At 36.3% G+C, this 19,524-nt stretch overlaps 1 protein-coding gene across 1 annotated transcript in view; it reads left to right on the forward strand.

Annotated features, from left to right (window-relative positions):
- rasef2 (RAS and EF-hand domain containing 2) overlaps nucleotides 1-19,524 on the forward strand; it is a 45,774-nt gene that overhangs the window by 18,580 nt on the left and 7,670 nt on the right. Inside the window, exons 3-11 of the mRNA XM_062042555.1 lie at nucleotides 1,684-1,774; nucleotides 1,877-1,972; nucleotides 8,283-8,360; nucleotides 8,461-8,576; nucleotides 11,190-11,258; nucleotides 11,335-11,416; nucleotides 11,518-11,594; nucleotides 17,385-17,565; nucleotides 17,640-17,741. Of these exons, the coding sequence (XP_061898539.1) occupies nucleotides 1,684-1,774; nucleotides 1,877-1,972; nucleotides 8,283-8,360; nucleotides 8,461-8,576; nucleotides 11,190-11,258; nucleotides 11,335-11,416; nucleotides 11,518-11,594; nucleotides 17,385-17,565; nucleotides 17,640-17,741 (892 nt within the window). The remainder of the gene's footprint in view (nucleotides 1-1,683; nucleotides 1,775-1,876; nucleotides 1,973-8,282; nucleotides 8,361-8,460; nucleotides 8,577-11,189; nucleotides 11,259-11,334; nucleotides 11,417-11,517; nucleotides 11,595-17,384; nucleotides 17,566-17,639; nucleotides 17,742-19,524) is intronic.

A 19,524-nucleotide genomic window follows, 5' to 3' on the forward strand; every position in this document is an offset into this window, starting at 1 on the left:
CAAGATATTAAATTGTAACACATTAAATCCCCAGGTCTTACCACAGTGAGATCGATCAATACTCGAAGCAATGTGACAACAGGAAGTAAATGTGCGCGATGTCACTTAAACCGGACGTGATGGGCCCCACACACTTTTTTTCTTTATCATTAAAACAAAACACTACAACATTTGCAAATTAAAACGGAAGAATACAAACGCGTTTAAACCACATTAAGATAAAAATAATATGGCTCCTAATTAGCCAGAACAATATTAGTATATAGCATATTTCTTCTACCAAGGAATTATACTGTGTGACTATTTATTTATTGTGTTTAATTGTTGAACAAAACTTGAGCACCTTCAAAAATAATGTGATAATAACTGTGATAATGTTGGTGACAATAACTGTGATATGACAATTTCATATCATTAGATCCCTACCACACACTCTGACATTGTGGTCACTTGCATTTATTTTTCAAAATATATTTGTAAATATTTTATTTATTTTTCTTCTTTTTTTTTTAAATTTTATGGCTTCGAACATATCAACATTTATAGTATGCGAGAATCAAGAGTCTCTATTTAGATCTGAAATATAATTTATTATATAGGTACATACTGTACATACATGTTTTTATATAATTAAAAATACAGGTTTTGCATGGGTCAATAAAAAGCGTTAAAAGTAATTAAATGTATTTTGCGAAAATTAAGGCCTTTAAAAAGCATTAAAGACGATGTCCAAAGGCATTCAAAATTTTCAAACGATTTTAGGCCTGGGCCAATAAGTGATAAATGAAAATGTACTCGATAAATTGTAAAATACTTCAATCAGTTTTATTTTTTATTTTATTTTGGGATTACTTGTTTTCTGAGCACATACACAGTATATTTCCATATAGTAATGTTTTTATATAATTTGTAATTATTGTGTAATATATTGTAAATACAATAAATACAGTTTGAGTATATTTAAATTTTTTCATAATTAGATTTTCTAAATTTTTTAACATTTAAATCAATTTATTTCCAGATACGAATGCACCTTTGAACCATACAAATAAAAACATGCAGGCTACATTTCCTTGTTGGTGGTAATGATGTAACAAGGCCACCAACATAGCCAATCTTGTCAGGCCTTACAACACAACATTTCTCTATTTCGAGCACTTACATAGCCAGGTTTCTACCTGGAGACTGTTATGTGTTTTTTTCGTGGTTTAACGACCGTGGGGAAAGAATTCAGTGAGGGTGTTTCACTGTTTTCTGATACTCCGGTTGAACAATAAAAATCATTGGTGCAGAAATGTTCATGACTGAAAGGTGGAAATAAACAAAGTTGTTTGAAATCTGTGATCGCATCTTAAAAATGCTGCTCCAGAACCTTCCTTTCAGACGTCCTTAGTGTCAAAGTTGATGTTTCAGTGACTCGGAGGTACGAGGCGTGGCGACACTGACATTCCTCGATCAAGGAAGTCGGACGACTTAAATGTGTTGCTCTGCCAGTTCTTTTCATAACAACAGGGTAATCATATTTGTACCACTTACCTGTATTTATCTGCTGTGCATGGTGCGACTTGGAGCAACGTTGGTCGTGTCGAATTGCTCGACGATCAGGCGTTAACCGCAGCCTCGTTCACTTTACCGCTTGCGCTTAGTTATTTTGTGTGTGTGTGTGTGTGTGTGTGGAAACAGGTCGGAGGAGATGAACAATAGCCGGGTCTCGGAAATGGAGGATGACGTGCAGCAGCAACTTGCAAGCATAGAGGAAAAAGTGAGAGCCGAGGTGAGTTTAGTTGACAATAATTACACATCACAACATTTTCTTCTGGCGCAATGTACCCGCCCTTGTTGCTGCTCACTGACCGCTCCGGTTTGGTGTCAATAGGAGCGCAAGAAAATGGAAGAAGTCCTGTCGACCATGCAGAGGAAACACGAGAACCAGATCGCAGACCTAAAGGACACGGTGGACCGACTTTTAAAGGTATAGGCCGAGCAAGAATGAATGCAATGCTTTGAATGTTTATTTTTGTTAAAACCCAAATAGTCGCCCTGCAAGTACTTCTTCTGCTTGTCATGACTCTGTGTGCCAACGTTTGACCCTGAGGTGACGGTCACCTAATGCACACTATACTGTACTTAGATACTTATATGTACTTGAATGACGCCCCAGTATTAATCTATAGGGTTTTATATGATGTCGGCCCACCCTTTGCAGCTATAACAGCTTCAACTCTACTGGGAGGCTTTCCACAAAGTGTTTATGGGAACTTTGGACCATTTTTACAGAAGCACATTTGTGAGGTCAAACACAATTGCAGACGAAAAGGCCTGGTTCAGAGTATTAAGACACTGGCCAGGCTCGTTAAAGGCCTACTGAAATGAATTTTTTTTATTTAAACGGGGATAGCGGATTCATTCTATGTGTCATACTTGATCATTTCGCGATATTGCCATATTTTTGCTGAAAGGATTTAGTAGAGAACAACGACGATAAAGAGTGCAACTTTTGGTATCTGATAAAAAAAAGCCTTGCCCCTACCGGAAGTAGCGTGACGTAGTCAGTTGATAGCCTCCTCATACTTTCCTATTGTTTTCAATGCAGCTAGAGCGATTCGGACCGAGAAAGCGACGATTACCCCATTAATTTGAGCGAGGATGAAAGATTCGTGGATGAGGTACGTTAGAGTGAAGAACTAGAGAGGCGGTGCAGGGTGTATCTTTTTTCGCTCTGACCGTAACTTAGGTACAAGCTGGATCATTGGATTCCACACTCTCTCCTTTTTCTATTGTGGATCACGGATTTGTATTTTAAACCACCTCGGATGCTATATCCTCTTGAAAATGAGAGTCGAGAACGCGAAATGGACATTCACAGTGACTTTTATCTCCACGACAATACATCGACGAAACACTTTAGCTACAGAGCTAACGTGATAGCACCGTGCTTAACTGCATATAGAAACAAAATAAATAAATCCCTGACTGGAAGGATAGACAGAAGATCAACAATACTATTAAACCAGGGACATTTAAATACACGGTTAATGCTTTCCAGCTTGGCGAAGCTTAAAAATGCTGTTGCTAACGACGCCATTGAAGCTAACTTAGTATAACGTGACCTCCACAGAGCTATGATAAAAACATTAGCGCTCCACCTACGCCAGCCAGCCCTCATCTGCTCATCAACACCCGTGCTCACCTGCGTTCCAGCGATCGACGGAAGGACGAAGGACTTCACCACGATCATCCGTGCGGTCGGTGGCTAGCGTCGGCTAGCACGTCTGCTATCCGAGTCAAAGTCTTCCTGGCTGTGTTGCTGTAGTCCGCCGCTAATACACCGATCCCACCTACAACTTTCTTCTTTGCAGTCTTCATTGTTCATTAAACAAATTGCAAAAGATTCACCAACACAGATGTCCAGAATACTGTGGAATTATGAGATGAAAACAGAGCTATTTTGTATTGGATTCAATGGGGTACCGATACTTCTGTTTCACTGGTTACGTCACGCGCATACGTCATCATCCAAAGACGTTTTCAACCGGAAGTTTAGCGGGAAATTTAAAATTGCACTTTATAAGTTAACCCGGCCGTATTGGCATGTGTTGCAATGTTAAGATTTCATCATTGATATATAAACTATCAGACTGCGTGGTCGGTAGTCGTGGGTTTCAGTAGGCCTTTAAGTTACCAGAGGAGTTGAAGATGGTACAGCTGCTTAGGGTCAACCAATGTCCTATTAAACGATCATTTGCATGTGTAGACAAATGGTTGTCAAACTTTTATCACCAAGTAACACGCCAGAAAACACTTGGCTCTCCAAGTAATTACCATCATTAAAATAAAGTAGCGCATGGCTCGAGTCACGTCATTACAATATTTAATTAAGGGATTTTTTGGCGTACCACTAGATGGAGCCTGCATACCACTAGCGGTACAATACCACAGTTAGAAAATCACTGATGTAGACAATTCTTTATAATAAAAATTACTTTGTTAAATGTTTCAATTCAAAACATATTTATTTTCATTAAGATGCTTTTTAATGTAATTATTTACACACAATTACACACATTTTTATTTGCCTACCCTGCTAATTTTTTTTTTTTACTGTAAATTTTCAAAAACAGCAATTTCCCTCAAAGTTTACATTCTTTAAAGACTAAAATATTTAGATTTATTCTAATACTTCACAGCTGTTTAACACTGCAATTTACTGTGGAGCAGGGATTCTTAAACTGTGGTACGTGTACCACTAATAGTACGTAGGCTCCATTTAGTGGTTGAAGTGGTTAAAGTAGTTTTTTTATTTTCCTATATTGGCACACTGAGTTATTGTTCAAACTATGTGTAAGGTTACAGTGGCCAAAATATTAAATATATTTGTTAAATAAAATCTCTGGCTTGTTTTTGATGACTACTACGCTACTGTCTTTTAGTGTTGGTCATTATGGTGGTATTTGAGGAGCGAGGTTTTTTTCTGAGGTGGTACTCGGTGAAAAAAGTTTTTAATTCACTGTTGCTATGCATTACCTAAGGTAACAGAATATTTTTTCCCATTGTCATTGTAATCAAATAAGTACATTTCAATGAAAACTCAAACAAAAAAGGAGAATAAAACATGTCCAATATAAACACTGCGAACAATCAACCTAGATGTAGAGCAGATTATTTATTTTTTAATCCGAGAGCTACTTTTATAAAATGAAAACTGCAGAGACCTACTGATTTGGTTTTGCCAGAACATTAACAAAATGTTGGTAACTGCAAATTTTTCTTGTATTTCAGTATGCATTTCTTTATAATTCAGGGTTTTTTTCCACCATCAGAGCGACTTTGACAAAACAAAAGGATTTTGTGTTTTATTTACATTGCTGGAAACATTTTCTTTCATTGTCTGTGTGATATGTTGTGGAAATTTGTCATTAATTAGAGGAAAGTTGTCTGAAATTAACAATTATAGAAGTACTGAGAGTTTGAGGAAATATTATTTGACCCTTTGGTGAGCTACTCAAAATCATCAGCGACTGGTTCGAAACTTCTAATGTAGAAAATACAATTTGCTTTTCTTTTTTAAAATTCCATTCATTTATTTAACACAACAAAAACAAAAAATACTCTTTTAGACAAAGCCAAACAAAATAGCATTACCCATACAATATTGTCAACTGAAAAAAACACAATAATACATGTATTAAAAGAAAAAAGAAAGTAAAAATAAGATATGTACCGTATTTTTCGGACTGTAAGTCGCAGTTTTTTTCGTAGTTTGGCCAGGGGTGCGACTTATACTCAGGAGCGACTTATGTGTGAAATTATTAACACATTAGCGTAAAATATCAAATAATATTATTTAGCTCATTCACGTAAGAGACGAGACGTATAAGATTTCATGGGATTTAGCGATTAGGAGTGACAGATTGTTTGGTAAACGTATAGCATGTTCTATATGTTAGTTATTTGAATGACTCTTACCATAATATATTACGTTAACATACCAGGCATGTTCTCAGTTGGTTATTTATGCCTCATATAACGTACACTTATTCAGCCTGTTGTTCACTATTCTTTATTTATTTTAAATTGCCTTTCAAATGTTTATTATTGGTGTTGGGTTTTATCAAATAAATTTCCCCAAAAAATGCGCCTTATATTCCAGTGCGACTTATGTTTTTTTCCTTCTTTATTATGCATTTTCGGCAGGTGCGACTTATACTCCGGTGCGACTTATACTCCGAAAAATACGGTAGTCGAAAAAGAGCAGGGAGAAGCAAAAGCTTGTAGTGTTGTGTCCCATCGCTCAGATATAATATTGTAATTCATTATACAAATTCTTAATACATAATCACCTGCAAAATATTAATATTCAGTATATTATTACATGGTACATATCATATAAAAAGCACTTGGAGAGTAACATCACTTCTTGAGCTATCTATAATTGAATGAGAGAAAAAGTGTGAAGCCTCTTGTCGGCCTCCTCTATCTTTGTCTCTGCTGGCCAATTACACACACACACACACACACACACAGAGTAACATAACTATAAAGTAATGCAGTATTTTTATATAGTATATGGCGCTATTATTGCTCTGTTTGAATTTGTTATCCAGTTGATTCCACAGAGTCAACCCACAAACCCATATGTATTCTTTTGACAGTTGAATTTACACAGGGCTGCTCTAAATTCACGTTCCTTCTACATATTACACTTTCCGTCTTTGTTTTTTGAACATTTTTTTAAATGTTCGGTGGAGACAGATCATTGTTGAGCGTTGAATGTTACTTGTGCTGTTTTAATTTCACCAAATCCATAAATGTTTGAACTCAACCTCTTAAACATTACAATTTGATTCATGATGATTAAAAAAAAAGGATAATATAGATCAGGGGTCACCAACCTTTTTGAAACCAAGGGCTACTTCTTGGGTACTGATTAATGCGAAGGGCTACCAGTTAGATACACACTTAAATAAATTGCCAGAAGTAGCCAATTTGCTCAATTTACCTTTAACTCTGTTATTATTAATAATTAATGATATTTATCTTTGTGGAAACACTGATCATCTTAATGATTTCTCACAATAAATATATATAGAAACAGATAAATATCAATATGCAACACTTTATTTTTATATTTTCTCTAAGTGCACATTTTTCAAATTGAACATTTTCAAATGATCACTTCTAAGACAGTCTTGTGAAATCACAATATCCCACTTTAACTAGCTAGCCACTAACATTTTTTAACAAATCATGAATTACTTTGCACCATGTTTGTACAAATAATAACTCATGTAAAATACAAAAGTAAACTCTCAAATTTTTAAATCATGTCACACTTTGAACTGGACACCAAATCTGTTATCTGTTTCTTTGTCAGTTAGTGGGAAGCCTGGCATTGCATGCTGTTAACTAGTGTGTTGTACTCTGGTGTGTAACTTGACACTGCAACTCTGAGTGAGTCTTGCAGATGTGCATCAGTGAGGCGTGTTCTGTGTTTGTTCTTGATGAAGTTCATGTCAGAAAAGGCTGATTCACAAAGATAAGATTTTTCCTCATTGTTTGCGGAACCTTCTTAATCTTTTGGACATATTTTCACAGCAATCTGGCCTAAAGCTTAATTATGATAAATGTAAAATGTTAAGGATCGGAAATCTAAAGGGAACGTCCTTTCGAATGGAATGCAAAGTGTTTTGTTCATAAATTATATGCAATCTGTTGTGTTCCCTAATTTTTTTCTGTGTACATGAATGAAGGTGTGTGTTGCTGAGTCCGACTTGGACATTATCTGGACTGGGCCTGGTTTAAAAAACCCTTTAAAAAAATCTAATTTCATTGACAACCTGGTCTGTTGAAGATAAGGCCCTTTTTTTAAAAAATAAAATAAAATAAGATAAATAAATAAAAAATATTTTCTTGGATAAAAAAGAAAGTAAAACAATATAAAAATAATTACATAAAAAATAGTAATGAATGAAAATGTTAGTGGATCAGCAGCCTATACAATCATGTGTGCTTCAGGGACTGTGTCCCTTGCAGATGTGTTGTCTATGTTGTGGGAACCAGAATATTGGTAGCAGAAAGAAATAACCCCTTTTGTGTGGATGAGTGTGCATGGGGGAGGTTGTTTGGGTTGATGCACTGATTGAAAGTGTATCTTGTGTTTTTTCTATGTAGATTTCATTTTTTTAAAAAAAAAAAAAAAAAAAAATTTTTTTTTTTTTTTTTTTTTTAGAACAGGCCCGCGGGCGACTCATCTGGTCCTTGCGGGTGACCTGGTGCCCGCGGGCACCGCGTTGGTGACCCCTGATATAGATCATAGACTGTACAACTGTGTAGGGGTGTTCACTGTAAAAAGTAATTATTAATTGACCCAGAAAATGTAGGTAGCCTACTCAATGATAAACAATTTAAAAAATCCCCTAACTATTGTAAGCACGGCAAGTTAAATTTAGCAAAGAATCCTGTGCAGCTACAAAAAGGTTTAAAACAACAAAGTAAATTGCCAGAGTTGTCATTGCTGGCAGGTGACGTCCAAGGACTGCATGAGCTGCACAGACCAGTTTTGTGTGTCACAGCCAATTATTGGAAATTTAAAAAAACGAAAGTGGCTTTTGTTTTCCTGAGTGTCATCGTCATCACAGAACACATGGATGTTGGTTTTAATGGTGTAAAATGCGCCCCAAAGAAGATCAAATGTGTGCACATATGTCAGGATGCAGAAAGATGTTGTAGATAAGTAGTGTACATTATTTGTGTTCATGAATACAATTAAATGTCTTCCGTAGAGCCAAACGGACACTCGTCGAGCTCGTTCTAAGGAGGAGGAGCTCAAATCGAAGAAACAAATTGATGACATTAAACAGGTACTACTCAATAGGAAGAAGTAATTTCTTATAGGAACTTGACACAGCAGCTGTACGGAGCTCTTACCTTTTAACTTTGTCCCCAAAAATGTTACCTAAGGAGAACAAGGTGCTGGAATCGTCTTTGGTAGAGGCACAGACCGACATTGCCGTCCTCCACTCGGAGCTGGACAAGCTGAAGAACATGTATGCCGACGAACGGGCTCAGCATGAACGGTGAGGGAGAAATTTCCAGCTTTGGTCAGGCTAAAATCTCAGTTGTGGCTTTTTTGTTTGTCTCTGTCGTAAAAAAAAAAACCCACAATGGATTAGATTTACCTTTTTATATAGAACTTATCTAGACACTCAAAGTGCTTCACAGTGAACTGATAACCCACCATTCATGCACCCCACATTCACAATTGATGGTGGTAAGCTACATTTGTAGCCACAGCTTCCCTTGGCAGACTGACGGAAGTGTGGCTGTCAATTTGAGCACACGGCCCCTCCGACCACCACCAAACATCCATTCACATTCATACACTAGTGTGAGCAGCACTGGGAGCAAGATGGGTGAAGTGTCTTGCCCAAGGACACAAGGGCCATTAGTAGGATGGTGGAATCTGGAATCAAACCTGGAACCCTCAAGTTGCTGAGCCAAGCCGTCCCACATATGTTTTGGTAATTGTTTTAGATTATATATTCATATTACAACGGAATACGTCTCATGTTTACGGTTTCACAATTCAACATGCCCGTAAAGACTTGAAAAGAAGCAGCGCTTATTTAAACCTACCTCCGATCTGTTTCAAAGTATTACTAATACATGTGTTCCCTTCATGTGTTCAGCACAAAACAAGTTACCAATTTTAAAATGGTAAAGGAAAAGGAAAAGTTTCTTATTAGGGATGCACCGAAATTAAAATTCTTGGCTAAATTCCAGCTGAAACCAAGGCTGAAAACAAAAATATAGAATCAAATAACTAAAAAAAATCTGTTTACAATTGCATTTATGGCTACGACCAGTGTTAGGAAATATCTCTACTTTTGATGTGGTTGAATGTCAACAAGACAGAATCACAGCAAGTTCCGTACAGGAAGTAAAGTTTTACTAATGCATCACATCACACTAAAATGAACTGGACATTAAATAGGAAAAGGCAACATAACACAGCAAACAACACACATGGAAATACATACAAAATCTCCCAATACTACAAGGGAATAATGAACAATGATTCAAGTGACAAACTTTTAATCCTATAATACCGTGTTTGTGGACAAGAAGACTACACACACCGCTAACACAATCAAGGGAATTGATCCAACAGAGCTGCTGTCATTGAAGGGAAACTGCCACTGCTAAGCTAACAAACACACCTGAGCTACAATTCTGCTCTGGCTGAGCGTGCTTTCACCGACGTCACACGGCACGAGGCACTGCCTTTAACATGCACACACACACACACACACACACACACACACACACACACACACACACACACGCACACACTGCTTCTGGGAAAAAACATCTCTCAACTGCATATACCAGATTTTTTGAAGTTTTTTTTAAAGTAACACATGATTAACTTTCCCAATATTTAGGTACATTTATTAAAGATTAATTATGTTTGTAATTGTATTATTTTTGGGGAAAGTAACAGGTAACTATAATTAATGACTTTTCAAATGTAATTTGTTGAACACTGGCTGAGACTGTGTACTAACCTGACTAAAATCAAGGCATCGCAATTGCATAAATTATTTCAAGGTTTATCCTTCAAAGAAAAAAAATCAGAAAAATAAAACAATTTATTCACCACTGGTAATACAGCAATATAAAATAAAAATAACAATGTGCAGACCAAATACTGAATGGCGCCATAGACAGGTATTTACCTTTTCGGTGCGTTGTTGTTGACATATTACAAATGGCAACCGGAATGTTTAGATTTTAGGTGATTAGATAATTTAGATTATCACTCTAACTATCAAGCTCCCCCTCTTGCTATTTCCACATTGCACATTTTTTAGATGGCTGTCTTTCACGGATATATTGTTTTTCCACACCGCTGACATGTTGCCTCCACTCCAGACAAGCGCTTGCTTCCTGCTTACGTCATCCCAACATTCAATTTCGGCAGTTTGGTTTTGAAGATAAAAGTCAGATTTTCTGTGACCTAAAATTTTGTGGATCACTACTTTTTAGTGTTGTACTTACATCCAAATGTTTTAAATGCAGTTATATTTATGCGTTTTCTTTTAGATCTAGAAGGTTTAATTAACATTTAGTAAATGAAGTTTACTTTTGTAATTACTTCCTCATATTTCCACACTCCACACAATAACTCATATACAAATATATTATGGAGTGATTTTGGTCCATAATGCATTTTGCTTTATTCAATATTAAAGTATTTTTTGCTTTTATGTGAGATTTCCAAGTCATTTTGTCCCCTATTATAATTCAGTGTTTTCATTCATTTAAGATTTAAGGATAATCTGTTTTTGTCATCCCCCTCTTTTTAACCCTAACCTTTTTAATCTGTTGCTTTCCCCAGAATAAAATATAGTAACGTCCACGAATAAAACAACTCTAGGTCTTTCGTGTACTGTACTGTTCTGATTTCTTAATTAGGATATTTTGATTAATTGTGTCAAATGCTTTTGTTAGACCTATTTATTGCATTGGGGATTTATTCAGTTATTTCAGTCTGTGCCATTGTTGTTGAAATGTTTTTTCTGTATCCACATTGACTGTCAGCAAGTAGGTCAGTTTAATATTGTTGAGTTCTTTTTTCAATCATTTTGGATAATTGTGTAAATAAGGAAACTGGTCTGTCTTGATAGGGAAACAAACAACTTAAAGAAGATGGTGTTAGAGTACCAGTCATACGCCACTCAAGTTCAGATTCTCCAGTAAGTAAAAATCCCCATAGACTATTTTTTTACAGTTTATAAAAGTAAAAAAGTATATATACATATTTCCTGGCAGGGATATGAACCAGCAGTTGTATGACAGCAATGACGGGCTGCGCACGGCCTTGGCTTCGGAAACAGTGGCGGCAAAACAACAGGTACAGTATGTTTCACTCTTTGTGCTATAATTACTCTTAATAAGCCGTAAGCATGATGACAATCGGCCGTTTTCAAATAAACCTCCCCATTTCCTTTTCAGAAGTACCTCTGTCCTAAAAATGAAAACAATGCTCGGAAGATGAAGCCCATCCGGCAAAGCACTCTCAAACCAGACAGGTAAGGTCCTTCACATGGATTGTATGTTATAAACCAGGGGTCACCAACGCGGTGCCCGCGGGCACCAGGTCGCCCGCAAGGACCAGATGAGTCGCCCGCGGGCCTGTTCTAAAAAAAAAAAAAAAAAAAAAAAAAAAAAAAAAAAAAAATTTTTTTTTTTTTTTTTTTTTTTAAAAATGAAATCTACATAGAAAAAACACAAGATACACTTTCAATCAGTGCACCAACCCAAACAACCTCCCCCATGCACACTCATCCACACAAAAGGGGTTATTTCTTTCTGCTACCAATATTCTGGTTCCCACAACATAGACAACACATCTGCAAGGGACACAGTCCCTGAAGCACACATGATTGTATAGGCTGCTGATCCACTAACATTTTCATTCATTACTATTTTTTATGTAATTATTTTTATATTGTTTTACTTTCTTTTTTATCCAAGAAAATATTTTTTATTTATTTATCTTATTTTATTTTATTTTTTAAAAAAAGGGCCTTATCTTCAACAGACCAGGTTGTCAATGAAATTAGATTTTTTTAAAGGGTTTTTTAAACCAGGCCCAGTCCAGATAATGTCCAAGTCGGACTCAGCAACACACACCTTCATTCATGTACACAGAAAAAAATTAGGGAACACAACAGATTGCATATAATTTATGAACAAAACACTTTGCATTCCATTCGAAAGGACGTTCCCTTTAGATTTCCGATCCTTAACATTTTACATTTATCATAATTAAGCTTTAGGCCAGATTGCTGTGAAAATATGTCCAAAAGATTAAGAAGGTTCCGCAAACAATGAGGAAAAATCTTATCTTTGTGAATCAGCCTTTTCTGACATGAACTTCATCAAGAACAAACACAGAACACGCCTCACTGATGCACATCTGCAAGACTCACTCAGAGTTGCAGTGTCAAGTTACACACCAGAGTACAACACACTAGTTAACAGCATGCAATGCCAGGCTTCCCACTAACTGACAAAGAAACAGATAACAGATTTGGTGTCCAGTTCAAAGTGTGACATGATTTAAAAATTTGAGAGTTTACTTTTGTATTTTACATGAGTTATTATTTGTACAAACATGGTGCAAAGTAATTCATGATTTGTTAAAAAATGTTAGTGGCTAGCTAGTTAAAGTGGGATATTGTGATTTCACAAGACTGTCTTAGAAGTGATCATTTGAAAATGTTCAATTTGAAAAATGTGCACTTAGAGAAAATATAAAAATAAAGTGTTGCATATTGATATTTATCTGTTTCTATATATATTTATTGTGAGAAATCATTAAGATGATCAGTGTTTCCACAAAGATAAATATCATTAATTATTAATAATAACAGAGTTAAAGGTAAATTGAGCAAATTGGCTACTTCTGGCAATTTATTTAAGTGTGTATCTAACTGGTAGCCCTTCGCATTAATCAGTACCCAAGAAGTAGCCCTTGGTTTCAAAAAGGTTGGTGACCCCTGTTATAAACAGATCAGCCCTAAATGATTCATAGCCAGGCCCGCAATTAAGTTGAACTGGAAAGGACACTAAGAAGTGGCAAAACACTGGAAGACATATTTGTCGTAAAGATATTAATAATATTTACAGTTTTTTCACATAAGTTGAACCGTTTATTCCACCTAGAACTAACATAGCCATAATTAAAATGTATAAATCCAAACATATAAAAGAAAGTCGACCTTTTTTGTGACAGAAAAGCAAGTAGTTAACATGCCATCCGAACGCTTGTCAGTGTTAATTATAGTAAAAACGAATGAAAGTAACCCAGCACCACTCCTACTTGCTCATTATTCAATGTCACAAGTCAGGTCATTTTACTGACACACTTTCAGGTTACTAACGGAAGCCACAAAAAAAAGGATACCTTGTAGGAAGGAAGATTTTATTTTATAATAACTGGTCCAACTTGTCGTTACTGAACATACAAATGTTTCCCACAACAATATGCACATCGATGCAAGGTTTGTTCGTGGGTACAGGCTTTCCCCTGATTGAACATACCTGTGGAGGTGTCAATTTGCATAATCTGAGATGATGCATATATTTCCTTCTTAAAAAGGTTAAAACAATGTTACACATACATTCAAAAACAAATCTGTGTAATTATTATTTCGTATTAACATGTGTTTGTCTTATATTGTTTTGCTCTATTTTTGAATTGTTGCTGCTTAGTGTACTACAGGTATGTACTTTGTTGAGAATGATTTAGGTTTCTAGAGATTTCTCCAATCATTTTAGTGACTATTTCTTTCTTAAAAACAAATCTAGCATCTTTTGCTGGTGTTATTGGAGACTGTACTCGTGTTTGGAGACTCTATATTCTGTCGCTCCATGTCCGCGATGAACAGCGAGTGCTGCAGTGAGCCTGATGTCACACTTGCTTTGTTTTCTCTCCTTGAAAGAGCACCACTGTCCCCTTAATATTTGCACACTGCGCATTTTGTAGATGATTGTCCGTGGGTAAATCTTGGCTGTATTAAAGTACGTCCACTTTGCAGACATGCTGCATTCGCTCGACCACTGTGTGTGTTTTGCTTATGTCACACACAGCTGCGTTGCTTTAGTGATTTATGTTGGTGGCGGGAAAAAATAAAAATAACCATTCAAAAGTTTGGGGTCACATTGAAATGTTCTTATTTTTGAAGGAAAAGCACTGTACTTTTCAATGAAGATAACTTTAAACTAGTCTTAACTTTAAAGAAATACACTCTATACATTGGTAATGTGGTAAATGACTATTCTAGCTGCAAATGTCTGGTTTTTGGTGCAATATCTACATAGGTGTATAGAGGCCAATTTCCAGCAACTATCACTCCAGTGTTTTAATGGTACAATGTGTTTGCTCATTGGCTCAGAAGGCTAATTGATGATTAGAAAACCCTTGTGCAATCATGCTCACACATCTGAAAACAGTTTAGCTCGTTACAGAAGCTACAAAAATGACCTTCCTTTGAGCAGATTGAGTTTCTGGAGCATCACATTTGTGGGGTCAATTAAACGCTCAAAATGGCCAGAAAAAGAGAACTTTCATCTGAAACAGACAGATGTTCTTAGAAATGAAGGCTATTCCACAAAATTGTTTTGGTGACTCCAAACTTTTGAACGGTAATATATATATATATATATATATATATATATATATATATATATATATATATATATATATATATATATATATATATATATATATATATATATATATATATATATATATATATATATGTATGTATGTATATATATATATATATATATATATATATATATATATATATATATATATATATATATATATATATATATATATATATATATATATATATATATATATATATATATATATATATATATATATATATATATATATATATATATATATATATATATATATATATATATATATATATATATATATATATATATATATATATATATATATATGTGTGTGTGTGTGTTTGTGTGTGTGTGTGTATATATATATATAACCACTCATACAATGTATTACTTAAATTTCTTTTCACGTAAAAAAAACCCTTTCATTTTTAAGGTGCGGCTGCTTTTATTTTGCTGTGGCATGCCGCCACGATCAATTACATGTAGGGAAAACCCTGGAGTGTATACACTATAGCCATGTGCCAACATATTAGCGCGGGACTGTACACAATCAGATATTTTATTGAAAACCAGCAATTATACCTTTTTTAAACCCTAGATATGGCTGTATTCTAGTATTTTAAAGTCTCAGAGGTCCCATAGTTGTGTAAGGGAAGTGTGTTGTGTGTCCACAATCTAGCCTTGATGCTGGAATGTCGTTTTTAATAAGCCCTAATGGGAGCACATAATTTTGTGTGTTTGCAGCTTTAATGCTAATATCTCCGACAGAGTGTGTAGATCCAAAAAGTGCGATTGTGCACTCTTCTCTTCATGCATATGGTAATAGATGCCATATATCACAAACAATAAGGTAACATTAGGGAGTGGGACAGAACGGCACAAACTATCATAGCTATGTAAGCCACTGTGCTAACATTATGCTCACATTTGAACAGCAACATCCTTCTAGGTGTGCCTTCAATAAAAAATAAATGATTTGGCTGAAAGATTGACAGAGCTTTATTTTAAGACAGGAGTGTACAAACTTTTTCCAGTAAAGGCCGTATAGAGAAAAAAATGAAGGATGCAGGTGCCACTTTGACACAGTTTGTACTTTAAAGATTTTAAAACCAATTCATTAATTTTTCATTCATCATTTTTGGAACAAAATATCTTCATCTTAGCTTTGTGTTATAGGAAACAAAGCAAATTATTCTTATATTTATTCTAACCACCTTGGTATATTTAATTTCTTGTTATTGTTGTTTCTTACTAATATTATTCCGTCAACAAAAACCTTTAGGGGCTTTGGCACTCTCAAAAACCTACCATATCTTGCAACAAATTTGTTCACATGATCATTACGCCAGAAAACCATCACAGACCATATACAGTAAGACTCAAAGGTCTTCTACCATTTTGGTTTTCAAGTCCAATTGTTAGGGGAATTCAAGCCAGCTTTATTTTTTATTTTTTATTTTTGTGCAATGTTTTAATCCAGTACACTTTATTTTGTTCTTAGAAAGTGTTGTGGCTCAATAAAAAACGATCTGTGGACCACAAATGGCCCCTGGGATGCACTTTGGACACATAAGTAGTTTTTTTTCCATCCTGGACGAGCCCCCAATTAATGTTACATTAAAATCAAGAGCTCTCTCCAAAAGCCAATGACAACGGGTGATGCTTTATATTAAACTATTTTTTATAACTAAAAAAAACATACATGCAGAAAACGGTACTATGAAAAAGATAAGGAAAACAATTAGTAACCAAATGCAACAGTCTATAAACTGTTTCTCTCTCTCTTGTGTGGCGTGGCCAGCTGAAGAAAGCAGGCAAGACGCTTTGCTCTCATACCCTCGTCTCTCTTTCCTTATGGTGGATGCCACTGACCTCCTCCCAGCCCAATTAGACACACTTGGTCAGCTTAACAACAGCCTGGCACACCTGCACATAACACAACCACAACAACCACAACAAACAACAACCTGCGCTACCAGGCGTAACATGTAGTGAAGCCTACTTTTTCACGAAGTGCTAGGCGTATACACGGCATCGGCTCATTTAGCTCGAAACAGGTTAGATTCTAGGGCTGTGAATCTTTGGCCATCACACGATTCGATTTGACCAAGAAACGATTCTCAATTAAAAAATCAATACTTTTTTAATAATATTGGGTGCCAGTTCTAAACAACAAAATAAGGCAACAAGAGAAGTATCCCACACTTTTCTTTTTTTGGGCATCTACATCAACAATCTGATTTGGACAGTACAGATTCCCCCCCAAAAATTGGAATTTTTTTTTTTTACACCCCTCTTAGATTCTGTTCTTAAAACCTAAAATATGTTCTTTCTAAAAAAAATTGAACGGGAGGGCGCCAGAAAAAAGGGGCAAAAACCGGGAGTGTTGACTGGTATCGCCAGAGGCGGGATCACGTCTATAAAAAGGTTTTACTGTCATGATGTTATGAAAACTGTTTGGTGCTCATAAACCGGTTGTAAGGACTCCTATTACTGTTATCACATCATTGAAAAGTCCCTATTGCATAATAGGGACTTTTCATTTTAACAACTCAACATTTTCTCACCTACTTTTTTCCTCTCTTGCCAATTCCAGCTCAAAGATACTCAGAAACTAAAATAACTGCATTCATTACGGAATTGGATTTATGTGTGTGTTGCAGGTCATACACAGAGTCCACCGTGTCCAACGTGTCCGTGTGGATGGCCAATTCCCGGGACAGCGGCCTGTTTCTGCCAATGGACACCACCGAGAGCTCGGCCAGCGACTTTGAAACCGACGACGGCCGAGGCTCCTCAGAGACCGTCCACTACAGTTACTCCTGCGTGACTTCCGACAACGAGGTCTGTAGGGGTCAAGGACATGTTCGCTGGGGAGAACACCCGCGTTAAATTTCTGTTTTTCTCGTGTGCCACAGTTGTTGGATGCCAAGTCGGAGGCGGGGCTGTCGGTGGCGCCGAGCGGAGTAAGCTCCATGGCGTCGTCTATACGGAAAGTCTTGCCTGCCTTTGGTACAGAGGTACAGTAGGCACACGTATTTACATGTTAGGTCCACTGAATGAAATACAGTAAACCAGTGGTCCCCAAACCTTTTGACTCGGGGTATACACTGGGTTAAAAGATAGGTTTATATATTAGGGCTGTAACGATTTGGTTTGACTCAATATTTGTAGTTGCCCATACAATTCGGAGACGATTTCAGTACATTTTTTTTAGAGCGATACGATCCTAAACGATTCAGTGAGTTAAAATCAATACAGTAACTTTTTAGCAAAACAAATCAGGCAGTGTTACTGTGAAACAAATAGTGGATACTGGACTCTGCAGGTGAAGTTTACTAAGTTATGTTATTTCTTGTAAGGGAATTATGTATAAATAAATTATGTTCCCGTAACTTCCGCTTTGTCGGTCGCGTCTTTTGTGGTTTAAAGTTGTGTTGCGGATTTATTGTTGTGTTGTGTCGTTTGTCTTTATTATGGCTTTTGCGATCATGCTATAGCTGAAATCTATGATATTGAAATGCCCCGCGGTGGAGAAGGAGTGACAGTCGGGGATATATTCTCAGACTCTTTCTTAACAAGGAGTAACAAACTCAAGGAGTCAAACACAAATATACAAGAGTTGCTGTTCGCCACAACTCACGCTCAGACATCAGGGCTATTCAACTACTTCATGAAGAGGGCCGCAGTTTTAAGAGCCCAAGGGCTCAGGGGCCAGACATCGAAATGTGGATGTTCCTTCGGGACTGTGTTTATTTAATTGAAACGTAAACACATCAGCTTTCACACTGCACTGCCAATAAATTCCGTATTCTGCCCTCGCTACTCAATCCAGCATATGCGGCTGGACAGATAGTTAACAGAAGCTCCAGAAGTTTTCTTGAGGATTGATGTTCCTTCTTTTGAATACTTGTTTTTACACTTCTCCCTTCATTTAGGTTTGTTACACTAAAAATAAACATAAAATAAACATTACTGAAGTATAAAGTCCATTATGTATTTTACATAAATAAAATAGAAGGTTTAGTGTTATTTTTTTTTAGTTTAGGTTTAGGGTTTAAATTTAGTTCACATTCACACAATAAACTACAGGTGTTTATGCAGAACAAAAACAACATCCACATTGCACACAATTAAACCTAAGGTGTAGCGATGACCTCTACTGGTCAAATTTAGCACTACATGTAATAAACAAGCTCTTATCGCCAGATTTGTTTTCGGACAAATAACAACACGACCCCGAATACAAAATACATCACAAAGTCAGCAATTTCAATACAAAACAAACTAAATATCTTTGTCTACTAACAAAGATTTGACCAAAATTTGTGATGAAGCTTACACGTGTGGATTTCTCTGTTGTTGCTGCTTGTCTGGTACACTGTGTGCGCCGCTTAAAATGTCCGACAGGAAACAATGACTCAAACACTGGCTTGGAGCAGAACATTAATACTTTATTAAGCAGTCGCTGTTAACAGTCCAATTTTCGAAATGTATTTCGGTTTTTTTAAGGGTTGAATGAGTAGTCTTCTTCTACTCACCCCTCTCCTGCTTAATTGTGACACATATGCCTCGCTGTTTCCCCCTACAGGGTGGCGGGAGTACTGCATACATAATCAACCCTAGTTTAAATGGTTTCTTTAAGCCTATTTGGGTGATGTTTGGCGGGCCAAATGAAAAGCATTGGCAGACCGGATGTGGCCTGCGGGCCGCCAGTTGATTAGACCTGCTCTACACCCAAACTCTCGCAAGACCCAGTTCACTCTGCCGCTCTCGCACACATCACACACAACAGCACCACCT

The sequence above is a fragment of the Entelurus aequoreus genome, linkage group LG03 (genome assembly GCF_033978785.1).
Source record: "Entelurus aequoreus isolate RoL-2023_Sb linkage group LG03, RoL_Eaeq_v1.1, whole genome shotgun sequence".
NCBI lineage: Eukaryota > Metazoa > Chordata > Actinopteri > Syngnathiformes > Syngnathidae > Entelurus > Entelurus aequoreus.